The sequence below is a fragment of the Catharus ustulatus genome, chromosome 2 (assembly GCF_009819885.2).
Source record: "Catharus ustulatus isolate bCatUst1 chromosome 2, bCatUst1.pri.v2, whole genome shotgun sequence".
Lineage (NCBI taxonomy): Eukaryota > Metazoa > Chordata > Aves > Passeriformes > Turdidae > Catharus > Catharus ustulatus.
The window spans coordinates 30761670-30779203 of record NC_046222.1 but is presented as its reverse complement, the minus strand read 5'-3'; the positions used below and the strand labels follow the sequence as shown (position 1 = coordinate 30779203).

The 17534-nt window shown below is 38.2% G+C and overlaps 1 protein-coding gene across 3 annotated transcripts in view; it reads right to left on the bottom strand.

Moving 5' to 3' along the window:
• The window catches only part of PRMT8 (protein arginine methyltransferase 8), a 58212-nt gene that overhangs the window by 6998 nt on the left and 33680 nt on the right, over positions 1-17534 (bottom strand). For all 3 annotated transcript variants that reach the window (XM_033085819.2, XM_033085812.2, XM_033085830.2), the window contains exons 4-8: positions 16554-16709; positions 11537-11600; positions 7824-7966; positions 7367-7454; positions 4151-4266 (exon numbers count right to left, since the gene is read on the bottom strand). In XM_033085819.2, coding sequence (XP_032941710.1) covers positions 4151-4266; positions 7367-7454; positions 7824-7966; positions 11537-11600; positions 16554-16709 — 567 coding nt within the window. The remainder of the gene's footprint in view (positions 1-4150; positions 4267-7366; positions 7455-7823; positions 7967-11536; positions 11601-16553; positions 16710-17534) is intronic.

The following is a 17534-nucleotide window of genomic DNA, read 5'->3' as shown; positions in this document are numbered from 1 at the left end:
CGCACCTGATTATAAACCGCACTTCCAGGTTCGGACCAAAATTTTAGTCAAAATAGTATGGCTTATAGTCGTGAAATTACTGTATTTGGTTTTGTGTCTCTGGAAAGGAAAGTGATTTGACTGTGTCAAGCAGTCAAAATATTTGAGGCATGAGAGGAGCCTGCTTTTTAATGATGATGCTTTCTAGTCCTGTGTCAGGTAACTGATTCCAAACAGAGCACAGGGATCTTACTCTTGAACACAACAGAAGCAAATTATGTCAGTTGTACTATGGCTTGATTGCAGTAGTTGGAAGCGACAATGTATTCTCCAGGATTGCTTATTTCCATCAATATTTAAACCTCACTCTTCAAGATTTAAACTGTGTTTTTCAGGTGCATCTGTTTTTCCCAGCTACGTACTGCTTTTATCTGGGTTGTTTCCAAACCTCATAGTCATGATAGGGAGGATGGTAAGTCTGAAGTACTATTTGAATGCTGTGGGCAATGTTTCCTCTGCACTTCCTGGTACCTTCATCGCTCATTCTCATTGCTCTGGTACCCTTATGACTCATGCATACGGGGAAGCAGAAATTTTGTAGGCAGAAATCCATATTTTTTCTACCAGTTGGAGGCAGGAATTGTGTCTCCGACCTCACCAGCATTTCTTAAGGCTTGCACTGCAAAAATGGAGAACTGTCTGGACCACCCATAGAGGACTCTTTTAGGGCACATTAGACGGCTCTTGTAGAAATTACCTTCTGTAATCTAAGGTAAGACCACAAAAAGAGACGGAAGGATGCAGATATATTTCAGTTACTGAGGTCTTTGCATGGACTTCATTCGTGGTTCTGAGACTTAGAAAACTTACAGGGAGATGATTTAAGCAAGCCATAGTTTTGGCCTGTCTGGTTAGCATTATTGTTCAAGACCAACTTAGCCATAATGAAAATGATTCTACTGTGTTGCAATGACACCCTGTGGCACTAGTGTTTATCAGTGACCTATGCATATACTTGGTCATTTAAAGCTGTGACAATCTTCAAATATTTTTGTTTTTTTCCCCCTGAAAAGAGGGTAAGAAAAAAGCATTCTAGGAATGAGAACTTCTGAGGTCTCCTGGCAAAGTTCCATAGCAGCCTGCAAAATTTGCTTTGCCAAGCTAAACTGGACTGGTGGGTGATAGCTGCAGACTTCTGTAATTTTTGGTGTCTTTTTAGTGATCTCATTTTGGGGAAATTGGGATATAAGTCTAATGGTGAGGCACATAAAAGCGAACTAGCTCCCTCTCTCTGAGCTGTGTTGGCTATGCAGGGTAAAGTGGAATCAAAAGCACTAGGAAATAGTTTGATTAGAGAAGTCAGTAGAAATTTCTCAAAAATATTAAACCGATATCCTGGCCATTTTTGCAGTCAGTTTTTTAAGGAAAAAAACAGGTGTTTTTTTACAATGCAAGGTAGGAGACAAAAGTGGGGGGTTTTTTTATTAATTAATATAATTCTGAAAATGGCCAAATCTGGTTTTGGTGATCTTTTTGAATTGTACTCTGGAAACTATATATTCTTATATAAAATGGCAACACTCATTACAGCTAACTGCACAGGAGATAAATGATACAAATTGCAGGTAAGGTTGCTTCTAGAGTGCCATGGCACCTCTTTCCTGTTCTCCTTCCCAGACAGTCAAGTTACTCAGCTAGGATTTTGTCAGCATGGAAATAAGCTAAACTCATAATGCAAATGTCAGTGGTATGGTGGAGTTTTTCAGGTTTTATTTGTTTGTTTGTTTATTTTGGATCAGAGAAGAAAACACAGCTAAGTATGAAACAAATTCCCATATTTTTGGCAGTGTTACTGAAAGCAGTAGGCCCCAGAAGGACACCTGGCACACTTATTCCTGAGTTCACTTATTGATTCTGTGGTTTGAAGATGCTTTGTTCTCACTACTCTCCCTGTCTGGTTCGGTATGGAAGTTAAACAGGACAATTCCTGTGCTCCTCAGATGTATTTAAGAGATCATGCAAAAGAGAATGGCTCTCACAGTAGAGAGGATGGTGCATTCCCTGCATGCACCACCCCTGGTGCACCTGTGGCTTAGTGCCTAAAGTTCCTTAAAGCATTCAGGACTTGGATTGCATCCAGTTTCTGAGGAGTAAAAAAGAGGAAATTTTACTCAAGTCTCCAGCATGTCAGGTAAGTGCCATGGCTACACAGCATGCACAGTTGATGTCTTATTTTGCTGATTTTGTAGAACCATTCAAAGCATCTAAATTGGGAATTGAAATAACTGCAGAAGCACAAGACTCTGACTGGTCTCTCAGGAATGCACCTAGTGATGGGTCCATGCACTGACTAATGCAGAGAGAACTCAGACTCATCTGGTAGGCACCCTAAATCGGCTGGCTTTGGGTTGAATACAACCCTAAAAATCCCTCTGTGAATCTAATATGAACAAGCTGTGCTATCCAAAAGTGCTGTAATAAAACATTTGAATAATTAAACATTATGGCTTTGTTTATTCTCGAATGTTTTCTTAGGCTAATATTGTTCTCTGAATCCACAAATATTTTCAGGATGAAAGAAATGCATTTTATATAAATAAACCATGTGCAAAAGTAAATTAAATTAAAAAATATATAACTACAGAGTCTGCTTTTCCTGCTTCCATATTGCTATCTTGAACCTAAACCTCACTCCTTCGTGCTTTTCATTGACAATTTTCTCTTTTCTTAGTGATTAGTTTGTGAGATTAGTGACTGATTCTGGAATGGAGAGTGGTTTGTGCTTGTGTACTTATTACCTGCTTTGCTGTCCTGGTGCCTCTACATGGTACAGCACCAATCAATTTATGGACGAGAGATGTCAAAACTAAATATACAACCTGAATAGAAACACTTTGAATATTGTTGTCTGTCATCTTAAACAAAATTGCTTTCAAAGACCTTCTAAATAAAGCATTGGATTTGCACTTCAATTAAGGGCGTGCAGTTTTTTATTCCAGAGCAGCCAACCCATTTTACTCTCTGATCTCTTTCTTTCTGGACATATTTCATAGAGTCTAAATAGCTGTTTCTTTTGTGTGTGCTGCAATTTTAAATTGTTCTGGTTGAGGCTGTTTTCAGGCACAGCCATCTTGTGTGCCCCTCAGTGCAGATGGACTGTGCATGCATACATACTCATGCAGAGTTTCTGCTTCTGTTCCTTTCTGCTGATTTCAGTAAAGGTTTTGAACACTGGAGGCATGGCTTTCTCTTTTGTGTATGGGAGTTTTTATTGCTGTGTTTGTTACTGGCAAAAAGTGAAAGGGAAATGTTAGACTGACTCTGGGATAAATGAGTTCTTGGATTGATGGAGCAGGTACTACCACTGCTATTGATGCAGACAGCCTTGAAATGAGAGTTGTCCCACGTGAGGAGGATTCCTTCACGTGAAGGGAATTTTAGAGCTTTCAAGTCTTTCTGGAGGCAGTTCCTTCATTGTTAACAAACTCTTGTGAACAGGGATTAGTGATCTTTTTGTCTCATATGTAGAGCAGGGTACCAGTTAACCTCTAGGTGCAGATGTTGGGGCTGAGAGAGAGCAGTAACACTGTGTGTAGGGCTAAGAATTAGGAAGTTAGAGAAATAAATTGAGTTCGAATTCTGATCATATGTTCTGGAGTTAATGATCTTCTTTCATCATCAATTCAGAACTGATACTTCAGACTTCCTTACTGCAAACAGTATCATTTGCCCCTTCTTCTCAGCAGCATTCAATCAGTAATGTCCAACCTTTGTTTACAAAAAGGCAGGGCAATTCAAATTTGTATCTAAATATACCACGTCTCTCTTCATCCAGTATTTGCACATGTAAAATTTGTAAGAATCAGCCTGCAGATGTAACCAGATGAGTAGAGACGCAAGGAGAATCTTGCCTTCAGGAAATCCATAAGAAATCAAGGGATCAGTTTCATGCCCAGGTCAGGTAACAGTATTGAGCATGTGAAATGTGCAAGAACTGGCTAATTTGAAACTGCACAATTTTCCTTCTTAGTGTGATAACATTTGTGATGATGGCTTCTGCTGCTGGTTCAAAGCACACAAAGACAGTAGCAAAACATAAGCAGCAGGTCCCAAAAGAACCCTATAGTTAGGTGCAAACATTCATAATTAGGTATATTCAGAATTACCAAACCTTTATTAAGCAGGCATTGGTCACCACTTGCTTTGGATCTACTATGTCCACCAAGGGCTCCTTCATGGCAACATCCCTAATACAGGTCATGTCAAAGCCATACACATTCTCCCACCCTGTCAATGCAAATGGATTTGTCAAGGTTAGCAGAAATAATAGAAAATATTTTTTGCTTCTCAATGCATTTTTCTTTTGAAAGAATGTCTGCCATCCCCTAATTTTCAGATGTCCCCTTCAGCTCTTTGTTCCCTGCCCCAGCTGTGTATGTCATCATTGCTATTTCAAAGATCAGTTGTGACAAAATAAGCTCTCAATGTGCATCTTTGAACAAGTGACCCTTATATTTTGGTATCTATAAAACTGTATTATATAAGATTTGTTAATGATTTTCGTGGCTTTAGACACTTGTGATTGTTGGTCAAAATCATCTGATGTCAGGCTGAGTGGTGGGAATAGCTGTTAGGGATTCTGTTCTTTCCTATCCTGCTTAATACTTCCCCCCCACAGTAGATTGACACTCAATTAGCAGTTTAGATGCTCCTTTGATTATTTAAGCAGTTTTAGTTTCAGTGAGTGAATTACTGGCAGCAGTAGAATGGGAGGTGTGTTTCAGTAGTTGTGACTCCAAGTTTTAATCTGTACATACATCATGACAGAAAAGTAAAAGGCTCACTTTGAAAAGATTTTAAAATCATGCCAATCCTCTGTATTTGAATTGTTCTTCTGATTGTTCCAGTAGATGCTTCTTATCATGGTGAGGATTTTTTTTCACAAAATGAAAACATTGAAAAATGGAAAAGTACACTGGCTTTGCTTTAAAGGTTGCTTAACAAAGTGAAAAGAACCTTTGAACAAGAGAAATCTTAGTCGTATGAAGCATGTAAGTCAGGGAACATTCAGTGCTTCACATCAAAACTAAACTGAATACTGGGAGTGTTTTTAAAAATGAATTGAACAAAAGACAAAGTAAACAGATAAATACATTTGTGAGCATGTTTGAAATGTCTCTTTTTTTCCCAGAGTATATTATTTGAACTACTGGGGTTTCCAGAGGAGTATTACTGAAAATGTAATGTGATATAAAAACCTGCTTATTCCTAAATTGGAAAAAACCATGGATATGAATGATTCTTTGATTTCTCTTTATTATCTCTTCATTGGCTTGCGAGTTTCTCAACATTTCAAGGGAGTTGAAACTTTTGTTTTCAGCATCATGAACGTGTGAGACCTTCAGGTTACATTTATAAAAGTCATATATTTTAATGTGATTACTCAGAAAATATTAGCTAGAAAGCCCTGAAGAAACAATTTATTAATTTTTTATTTATTATTGTGGCCTCCATAATTTACTGCACTTCAGCCTTTATGTGATACCTTTGAAATATGTGCCCCAATCTGTCTTAGGCAGAGCTGTCACGGGAGGTAAAAAATAAAATTATATGTTTTACATTTTGTAGTAAATTAGAGTAAATGACTGTAGTAATACTCTGTGACATTAATCTTCAGTTAGAAAAATCAAAATTTAAGATTTTTTTAGAAAACTTATATTGCATTATTTCTTAATCAATATAGTGGTTCTTGAATGCTCTTTAAAATGCTCAGCCACACATCTCATATGAAGGCAAGACTCTATCCTCCTTAAGAGAGAAAAAAGATGAAAAATTGAAACGCAAGGAGACACCATCAAGGATTTATAAATGGAAAGGTGAGAAGGATGGTGGTGCAGATAGTTAGTGAGACAGAAATAACTAAAGACACAGAGGTTTATAAGGTAAGGGGGGAAGGGAAATCAGAGGTGAAATCAGAAAATAAAGTGTCTTGAAGGAAAACAACATTTTAGAACAAGAAAAAATGACTTGAAACATTTTTTCAAATGACAAAAAATGGAACTATTTGAAAACAGATATATTGTCTGTGAGAAAAGAAAAAGACTCAAGGTCTAGAAAGGAAGGAGTTCAAAAGCAAAGTGAAAGATTTTAGGCCAAAATGGCTCTGATTCCTTTACAGAATGGATGCCTCATACATCCATTAGAATCTGTACATTTTGTAAGGAGTTTAACTGTCAAGGTCATCATATAACCAAGGAGAAAAATCTAGGCTGTGCTTGAGGAGTAGATATAATTCTTCCTGGCACTCACAGAGACTTCTTGTCACCACCCCACTGCAGTGGTCTCACTTTTGACCCAAAATAGCGGTTTTGACCAATTGGCAGTTGTGTGTATTAGCACTGAATTTGATTACAGAAACACCAAGCCTTCTTTTCTGGGAGAAGGTGAGAGTCAAGGAATGAGGAGTTAGGCATTTTTATTTAAGGATTGTTTGAAACCACTAATTTAACCAAACTTTCACTATCTTTGGTTAATAAATCTGCTGAGGAATTATGTGATTTTTCCCCCATACTGCAAAATATCTTGAAGTGAAATTGACCAGCTCTGAGAAATAAATAAAATTTTAAAACGTTGAAAGGAAAAAAAGAATGAAATAATATAAAACTTGTTCATTTTACCACAGTAGGGGTGTGGACTAGGTCACTTGTAAATGTCACTAACAGCACCAGTTATTCAATGATACTTCAAGGAAAGTCTCAAAACATTTTAAAAGCAGAGGAAAAGTCAATTTTATGCATCTATTAATATTAAAACCCCCCAAATTAGAACCCTTTTTTAACATACAAGTAAAATTTAGATTTCCGATCCTTATTTTTATCTTAAAAATTGTTGTATAAAATGTTTTTTAAAAAGTATTACAAATTGTGAGGTTTTTTTTTCTTGACAAACCATCATGGAGATATACTTTTTTTCTAGGTTTATTTCTTCATGTGTATAATTAATTTGCATCTTACTGTTTTTTATGTTATTGTTATGTTAAAAACAAAAATAAGGACCTAAATGGCAAAAGAATATTACTGGCTTTTGTGGCTGTTACGATGGATTACATATCCATTAAACAACAAAACTGAACCTCCTATAATGCACATTTTAAATATAGCTAGAGGTATTACTATAACTGCAGGCAAAGTGTTCATCAATTTGTATATGCATCTCTCCTTCGTGCACTTTAAATTACTGCAAATTTCCTGAATTTATCAGCAGACCAACATTTTCTCAGAGTCCACATTTATATTTGAATTCTGGCCTGCAAAGAGATGACAGTAGGCTACTGGAAAGGAAAGATTGTAGGGAAATAGCCACAGAAAAGTGGCGGGCGCTTACTCACAGTGAATTTTGAAGTCCTTGTACTGTCTGTCTTCAATTGCTACCACGTACAAAGCAGCTCGGTCTGGAAACATTAGCCCTCCAGGTTTCTGTTGATGAATTGTGGGGAAATGGATCTCGTAATCTATTCACCTGACAAAGACATCACATTTTGAACTGCACATACAAAAACCAGACAAGCACCCCTTGCATGCCTTTATTGTTTTCCTTCAGATTGTCACACTAGCTTTAACCTTGCAGCCTGTGGCAATGTCATTAGACGCAAACTACGCCGGCCAGCACTTAATCAAAAGCAAAGCTCTTTCACTGAGGTTCCCTTTGTTATCTCCTTGTTAAAGCCTAAGAAATGGCACTTGGAGATGTGACTGTGTCTTGTTATGGCACAGTAGGGAAGGGAAAGCTTGTAGAAAATAAATGGAGATTGCTCCAGCAAGGAGCCTGACATGCAGAGCACCTACCAGCCACTTGTCTCGTGCGAAGATGACTGTGTTTAACATTGACTCATAGAACAGACAGTAACCCATCCACTCGCTGATGATGATGTCTACTTGATCCACAGGTAATTCAACTTCTTCCACTTTACCTTTAAATATTGTGATTACTGAAAGGAGAATCCAAAAAATACGTTTCACATAATAAAACACGTGACTAAGATCCTTACTGGTGAATATCAGGCTGACCTTTTCAATATGATTCTCTTCTTGAATGCCTATCAATAAGGCATGACTCCATGTGACTCAATGCATTTCACACTTTTAAAAAACTATCCAGAGTAAGTATAATAAATAGAATTTTTAGCATCAGTATAGAAGAAAAACACACAACCCCAAATCCAAAGACCAAACAAAAACCCCCACCATGCCTAAAAACAGAAAAACAGGCCTTACCTGGTTACCTGTATGATCCCATTTTACAGTGCCCTTTGCAATTTGGCAGATTTCTAGATCATTGACCAAGTAAGGCAAAAAATCCACTTAGAAGGCTTTAAACATCCCTGCAGGTTTACACACTAATGTTTAAATGGTGAGCCATATTTAGTTCAGTTGTAAAATATAATTTTGTTTTCGGACCACTACACAAGTCACCAATCATTCCTGCTTTTAAAAAAATGTTTCCTATTTACAAATGTATTTTCAGCTTGTGCTAAATAATTTTCAGCATGTATTTCTCTGCTGTTCATATTGTTTGTTACAGCAGATAAAGTCTCATGGTTCTGGATTCCTTCTTGACAAGGTAACTGATGCACTTGAAATTTAGGAATAAGGTGAATATTAAACTTTCCACTACTAATTGATAAGATTACTCCACTATTCTTAATTAATGGCAATTTTTAATTATAGCATTTTTTATTGATGAAATGGTCAACATCCAGTTTCAGAAAAATTAAGGTAATTTAATTTAACTTAATTTAGCTTGAAGTAGGTTAGCTGGCTGAGTGTGGAAGTGTGGGTTGAGTGATTTTTAGAACTCAGCCCTGGGAAAAGGAGGCTTTGTCTTCCCCAAATACATGAAGTACTAGTATTACTTTAACCAGATGTTAGAGTAATAACATTTGCATAGCAAATTTTTAATCTGTACTGGCTCTGTAAGAAATTGGGAACACTCTGACTCAAACTGATTCCACAAAGTATCAGCTGATAAGAGCAACCTGACTGGAAAAGAGCAGAGCTCTTTTCCCTTTGCCATTATTTAAACTACAGTAATTTCACAACTATAAGGCGCACCCTTTTGACTAAAATTTTGGTCTGAACCCGGAAGTGCACCTTATACCCTGGAGCGCCTTATATATGGACAAAGTTTGGAAATTTGCCAACCTGGAAGTGTGAGCTGTGAGCTGAGCTGCGATGGGGGGGCGGCGCTGCAGGAGTCCCAAGCTGCGAGCCCTGTGGTAGCCCTGAGCTGCAGTGCTGCGGGAGCCGAGCAAAGGCCGTGCCAGCTGCGCCAGCTGGCGCTGGGGGCAGGTGGGAGTGCCGGGGCCCGTGGTACAGGGAGGGTGCCTGGGGCTGCATTTACAGGCTATACCAATCTGTCAAAAATGTTTGCAAATTGAGCACCTGACAGTAAACCCCACAATTGCGCAATTCCATTACTAATTCGTTACTTTGTTGCGTGTGGAATCTCGATTAAAAAAAAAAAGTGCGCCTTATAGTCCGGTGCGCCTTATATATGAACAAAGTTCGGAAATTTGCCGACACCCAGAACTGCACCTTATAATCCAGTGCGCCTTATAGTTGTGAAATTAATTTCTTTCACAGTTAGGAATTCAACATCTGTTGATGTACTGAAGACTCCTCATGTCTATAAGTCCAATCATGAGGTCTCTTTAGTTCTCTTTTCTCCCAAGAAATTTCACGGCCCCAAAGCTTTTGGAGTGACTTTTAGCACTGCTCACAGCTGCCAAAGTGACACACCTGACCCTGAAGCCCCCTGTTTACACCAAGAACAGTCATAGTGTAAGCAGCAGCAGCAGCAGCACTGGTTCCTCCCACCTCCCTTCACTTCATAAGGCATCATGTGGGAACAGATTGTGCTGTCCCCAGATGTATTGCATGTGTCTGTTCTGGAAAGAGTGGGTTTTCTCTTGATTTGGCCCCTTCTGTTGACTCTGCATTTCTCAAAACATTTAGAGGGGGAAAAACCAGAAAATTTACATTGTTTCAGTACCTGGCTGCATTAAAATGAAAGTGAGTGTGGGCAAGTGTAGAGTATGAAAACGTAAATGTTGGTTCAGGTGTGCGGTTTTCAGACCAAACTGCAGTCAGGCAGACTGCTGAACCTGTACTGCCAAGTCTCCTCCCAAAGGGAGGAAGCTCTGCTTCTGCCTCCACAGTTTCCCAGTCACTTTCTCCTTGTAGAAGAAGGAGGAGAAAGCAGAGATAAATACCTGCTGCACTCTCTGGAGTGCACTGGAGCCTTCTAATTTATTTTGGCAGTGGGCCCTTCACATACAATTCCTGCTGCTGGAAATCCAAACACAATTTGATTTGCGGTGTGCTATTTGTGTCTCTAGTGGATGAAAGCCATTCTGGGAACATAGGGACTCTGCATCCAAGGTTCAGGACAAGCAATCTCACTGCTTTAGTGTCTTATCCCTACTGTGGAGAAGAGTATTTTCTGGTCCTCTGCTTCCTTCTTTTCCAAGAGGTGCATACACTGGCTGGCCTCTTGTACCCTACGTCACTGCTGTTTCACACAACACTTGAATGTCCGTGATGTACAATAAATATTCCTCCCAGAGAGCTCAGGGTTAGTGAGAAACTGCCAGTGACAGCAATAAAAATTAAAACAGATCTGAACCAGAACAGAAATCCATTCCTGAGCATGTGTAGGCAGAGCATCAGCGCAGACACAGCTAAACGTGGGGGCACTTGGTACAACCCAGCCATGACCCGCTCTGCAGCAAAGGCAAGCTCTTCACAAAAAAGCACTTTTAAACAGGAGCTGTCTCACGGCCTCAGTTAAAAAAAGACTTATTTTTTAGGTTGTTACATAGATATCTTGTGTGCTGTGATTTGTAGAAAGACTGAAGGCATGAAATATAACTTGTTGGGGATTATTTTGTGTTTAGGGTTTTCAGTAGCTTGGGGTTACTTCTAGGTTTTCAGGGTTTTTTGTTTGTTTTTTTTCAATTTGTAGTTTCCATATACTTGGAAATTTCATCAGCTTTCTTTTCAAACACAAAACGGTTTGATATGATATTTTTATTTTATGATCCAAACATTTTTGGTTTTTTGTGTGTGTTTTGATAAGGTTTTGAAAAAAGTATATTCTTAAAGTAGGGGTCACAAAACTTTGTGAAAAATTTTTGCTTTAAAGCTTATTTCAATTTGAATGTCAATATGTGTGTTTGTATTTCTAGTCTGTCTAAGAGAGAAGGGGGAGCTCAAATGGCAGAATCAGTTTGGTAAGTTCAGTTCTAATACAGGGTCTTCCGTCTGCTTTGCTAAACCAAACCTCCCATTGATAAATTCTATGTACTTCTTTTGTCTCTGATAAATACAGAAGTAACAGTAATTCCTGTGAAGAATTGTTGTATTACCTAGAATGAGGTGTTTAGTTTTGTATTTACATAAGTAAATTCTGCAAAACTACCATTTACATGTAAACCACACAACAGAAAAACTGTTATCTTCTCCTTTTCCTGAAAAAAAAATAAATATATATGTCTTACTGTTGTCCAAGTGGTTGGCCTTGATAATTTTTTCTGAGTAGTCAGATATACTTGAGCATTCAATCTAGGAAAAAAAGAAAAAAAGAAAAGCAAGATAAAGAGCAATTTATCTGTTAGAGAAATCAGCTATGTGAATGAAAACAATATCTACCAAAGGCATCAAAGACTCTACAGAGCATGTAACCATTGACAAAGAGTAAACCAAACCTGTGGGGAGTATCATAACTAATGATATTTTAATATTTAAATAGCAGTCTGTGTCTGAGTTAAACTGGTTTCTGTAGAAAAGATAGCTTTTAAAATTGTTGAAATGTGAAAAAAGAGGTTCTACCTACAAAATGTACATAATTTATTAATTATCTTTTTTATTACTGCTACTTTAGAATATTGCCTCCTCCCCCACAAAAATGAATGAATTAGGATGATGCTAAATTTCCACATGTATTATAACACAAAATACATTCAAACTTTGTGAATAATACTAATATCCAAATATGCCAATACTGGTCTATGACAAGAAGCAATTGTTTTCTATGTGAAAAATCTGTACTCTTTAGCAAAGCTGCTATTCCAAAAGAATGCAGGCATTTAACACATAAGAAATGACTGGAATTTTCTATTTACGAGAACATCCAGATCTTCATGACTTTTTTCTCTGACCAGTTCTGTGCTTTTCTAGGAAAATAATTACAGAATACCTCCTAGTTTTAGATTTGCCCTTAAAATTGGTAAAATCTGTGTACTAGTATAAAAGCATGTTTGCAATGACCTTTAATATCTTTTAGAGAAAAAAACTACATTCCATGAATCTCTCTGGGTTTTGTGCCCCTTGAAAATCATGAAGGCCAAAGTTGCTTATAGTCACTGAATCGATTCCTAATTTACCTCTTCCAAAGTCAGCATTGAGCGGACGATACTACTTTGCATAATCCTTGTCTCTCTAATTCCCCTATGGGAATGTCAAATAGAACTATATTATCTCTAATGAAGTGGTTTATATATCCAGCGAATCCCACTTAATCTCTAAAAGCTAAATTGTGCCTGACCTCCGTGACAGCACTCACAGATGGCAGGACAGTGAATGCAAGGACACACAAATCCTTTATTGTTTTTATATTGTGCATGAAACAGACATAACAGCAATCATAATATCAATCCCAGTCCCCATGGGAACACATTGATTCCGCTCAGCTTGCCTGTGCATGCAAACCGTTCCTAAAATGTCTGGCACAACAGCCTAAGCATAAACCAAAACTGGCCCATGGAAAGGAACACCTGAGTGCCAGTCCAGAGAGTTTAAGGAAGAAAACCTTTGAGGTGAGGGCTGTCATTTTGCTCCATCCAGGTTCTTCCCTTACTGTGAACTGTATAGACTGTATGCCCTGTCTATAGTTGCTGCCATCATACTAATTTTCCCTGTCTTTATTCACATTTGTCTGGTATTTTCAATTCCATTGCCCATTTTGGATGGTTTTTAAATAAAGAAGGCGTATGTAGGTGTTGGCAGTTACTTTCCAAACTTTCTAAAGAACAAGGTGCAAAGGAATAAAAAGTTGTCTTTTATGGATGGCAACAGGTTTCCAAAAATCTGCTTCAGATGCAAAGAAGCAAAAGAATAAAAAAACCCAACACTTAAATGATTCATAAAGGAATTAATATTTCAGAAAATATACTTGCTTAAGGGTGACTAAAGTTATTAATCTGCATTTTGACTTGGACTACATACTGTAGTTGAATTTTATTTTAAAAAGCGAGTAATTTCAGAAAAAAGACAACAAAATTCTGTAGGTGAAGAAATTGAGAAAAAAATGGTGTTGTCGGGGTTTATTCTTAGTTTTCTTTCAAGTCAGCGACCTGCTCAAATCTGTCCTATTTTGCAAAGCATTTGGATTTTGTGAAAAGTGCATGTTCCAATCCAAACTCAGTCTGCACCTGAGTTTATAATCACAGAATCATAGGATTGTTTGGGCTTGAAGAGATCTTCAAAGGATTGGCCTGATTTAAGTGAAGGATCCTGTTCTTGGCCATGCTGAAAATCATGGGGTTCACAGAGGCCCATTCCTCAAGCCTGGCAAGATTCCTCTGTGTGGGGTATATTCCCTTAAGTATATCAGCAGTTTTGTATCATCTGCAAACTCGCCGAGGGTGAACTCAGTCCCACTATCTATTGTCCTTAATGAATATATTAAATTGCAGTGGTGCCAGCATGGCCCTTGAATTGCTTCAGCTGTACCTGGTTCTGTGTGTGTATATTCACCTAGGCTTTCATTTTACTTCTCAGTCTTCAATCTTCTGCTGCAAATGTCTCCTCTTTTACTGTGGTCTCTTTCTGAAACAGTCACAAGATTCTCAGATTTCCCCTGGGCTGTGTCCTCATCACCACCTTTTTATACAAAGCAGCTGACATCTAACATCAGCCTTCATTTTCTTGGTCTGTTTAACTCCTTCTTCCCTGTACTGTGTTGTTTGTCTGAAAACACCACGGAACTCAGAGAGCTCTACCGCAGTGACTGTCCTGAATATTGTATGACTAGATGCAGCAGATGAACCAAGGCTTTGAGGGATGTTTTACGTATTTTTGTATCCCTCACTGGCCCCTCCTAAGCACTGACAGCTATGTGCTAGTTCTATCTCTCCACATTTCTTACAAAAGGTTGCCCATTAGATGAACATCACTGCATGGCACATTGGCACCCTCCCACAAGGGTTAGGGCTCAGAACAGGTGAAGAAAGGAGAGAAAATGAGGGGGATGGCTCTGTTCAGGTTGTAGAAGAGATCCCCCCAGTCCAATAGCAATCTAAAAATATCGCAAAAGGGCTTGCAAAGAAAGTAAAGTCAAACTGTTTTCTGAAATGCACAGGGACAAGACAAAAGTCAGTAATCATGAGATGTGGCAAGGGAAATTCCTGCTGATTGTAGGTCTGGAATCATTGCTGAGAGAGTATTCAGAGTCTCTATACTTGGAGATTTTCCAAATTGGACTGAACATGTCCTTGGCCAACTTGATACTTTAGCTATAACTTAATGATTCTATGATTTACATCTCTTGAAGACCCAGAGATAATTCTAGCAGTTGGCTTAGGTAGTGGCAAGGAATAAGTTCTGACAGTAAGTAAGAAGGCCTAAGAAGAACCAGACAGAGTAGTGGATGAATTTGAACCCAAAGAGGGAAAAGCGTGAGTAAGAGGAGAGTGATTTCTGTGGTTGAAAAACCAACACTGCATTTGTCAACAGTTCCCACATCATGCTATTTGAAAAATCACATTTAATTGTAGAGAAGAAATTGAACATTGCAGCTCTATGTATTAACTCATGGCAAATGTTTGCTTTTTAAATGGAACACTCACAGTTTCCAATGGCAAATATGACCATAAATTCTCAATTGATAAACTCTCAATAAGATTGCCACTGCTAGCTAGATATCTGAAATAGCTCCTTGTCCAACACAAAGCCACTCTGCAGCTTGCTGTGTACAGGGTTCAGTGAGACAGCTCATCTGACAAGAAGGTTGAAATTCTTTGGCTGTAGCCAAAGAGTTTCACACCTAAGGAAGTTCCTCTGAGAGCTAAGTTCCATGGATAGCACACCCACCAGCTTCAGTGATGAACAGTCCATGGGTGAGCTGGCACTGCTGTGCCACTGAGCTTTAGAAAGGCCTGAGGTAAAGTCTGAAGTCTAAAGAAATCCAAAGGGGGAAAAAACCACCAAAAACCCAAACACAAAAAACCATCACAACAACAAACGTGGGAAAGTATTTACTTTTCTTTTACTTGGTGAATTTCCTGCCAGTGAGCTGGCTCACTGTAGAACCAGATAAGCACCAGTGCCAGCACAAGGGAGGGAGGAAGACCATATGGCCAGGGATCTGAGAGATAGGAAGGTGGGAGCACAGCATCATCATTTTGTATATGCTTATACTTCTAGAGCACTGCAATATCTTTGCATGAGACCTGCATTTCTGCATCACAGAAAGCTGAGGTTTTGTCCTCCCTGAGGCTTTGAGGTAATAAATCATATTAATAAGTAATACTTGGTTTACAAGAAAATACATTCTAGCTGCCAGTCTTGGGTTTCAACTCCACAGCTTTTGCCAGTACCTCTTGATTTCAGCTATCTGTTATTTCATGCTCTAGTCTGATATTCAAATGAGATACTCAGAAGTAACACTGGATTTTGAAAATATAAGCCTGAGAATTGAAATGGCATCTCATGTATCATTACCATTAATGAAGACACACAGTTTGGGTATTTAGCGACATCAGTGTCTTCAAATGTACAGATGTACCCAATTAAGTTTTAGTAAACAATTTTGTTGAAGTATACTGAGGAATGGGATCTATTTCCCCTATTCCATGTTGCTATGTGTCTTCAGGGCAAACAGAAGTCCAAAGCTAAAAGAAACTGCATTTGTCATTTTAGAGTTAGCACAAATAAGTTTGAATATACTTAGTAAGCAAATCTATGCTCTCTGTAATGACTTCTCTGCAGAGAACAGCACATTCATGCTCCTAAAGTTCAATGTATTTAAGGTAATAATTTCCTTCTGCCTCTGAAAAGTGTTATTGTTGGCACAGAAAACATGCACATGCTTTCTTGCACAATTTGCTGAGTTGTAACATGCAGGGGAAAGTGTATTAAGGAAATTTGTTTCCAAGACTACAAAGTTGCAGACTTTGAAAATTTAAAAAGCAAGATAGTTCACTTAACCCCTCTGAGTAGGAGTGAGTCTCTTTAACTTTTTTTTTTTTTTTCCAGCTAAGAAGAAATGTGAATATTACCAGATAACCAAAGATTCCACATATTTAAAAAAAAAATTATATCCCAATTTGGAAAAGGCACAGTAGTGCAAGTGAAAGAATACGACAGAACTCCACTGAAGTCACTATAAAACAAACCATAGATGAGCTTAGACAGTAGAATTTCAAACCAAGACAAGTAAGAAAAGGTAAATCAACGAAGCCAAATTCTCAGGTAAAATGCACAAACAAATCCAAATGTGAGAGAAAGTCTTCTTACCCCATATACCTTCTTGGCTCCTGCCTTTGCAGCAAACATGGAGAGGATTCCTGTGCCACTTCCAACATCGAGGACAATCTTATCTTTAAAAACATGTTTATTGTGATACATTGAGTTTCTATAGGTTAATGTGCGCACTTCATCTTTTAACATTTCCTGTGATGAAAATAAAAGTATTGTGTCACTATTTGAAATGTTTACATGCATTCCACACTGCTGCTGAATGCATTCCCTTGCTACCATTTAAGCATTATTAATACATAACATGAAGGGTTTCTCAGGTACTTTGGGGTGCACACATCAAAGCAACTCGAGAACACCAGCCACTTAGAGCTGAATTATTAAGAAGCAGCATGATGTCCCTTGTATGATTTTATTTTGCTATTAATTCACTGTTACAATCAACAACCAGAATATAATCCAACCACAGCACTGCCCTGGGAATAGACAGAAGCCACACAGAAATCCAAGCATTCCTTTCCTCCTAAATCATGTACAACCCAGAGGCTCAATGGAGGGTCCTTCTGAGGTTCCTCTTTGAACAGAAGAGAAATTGTTCCATAAGACATTATAAAAGAGCAGGTTTGACAACCTTGCCCAATGTGAGGCAGAAGTCCATAGCAGAGCTTAGAAATTCTGTATTGCAAGGTCCTCCCCCACTGCTCTTCTGTCCACTCATTTATCTGATCAGTTTCCAGAAGATTATGTATTATGTATCACCTAGACTACTATCTCACTAGTTTGAGTTGCCATTGCTAGGTGCTGATTTCTGATATACTGATAGCAGCAGTACATGCATTTAATTCCATTGATATCTTGCTTTCTCTTGTACATTTGTCAGTCAAACTGTATCAATAAAGAGGACCCAACTCAAGACTTAGGTGCCAGTTTTAAGAGAAGTGTAGAGCATTCAACACAGACTTTAGTTTTCTGAAAATTATTCAGTTATGTCTAGAAGGCTGAAGGTTTGCTTAATTTCGT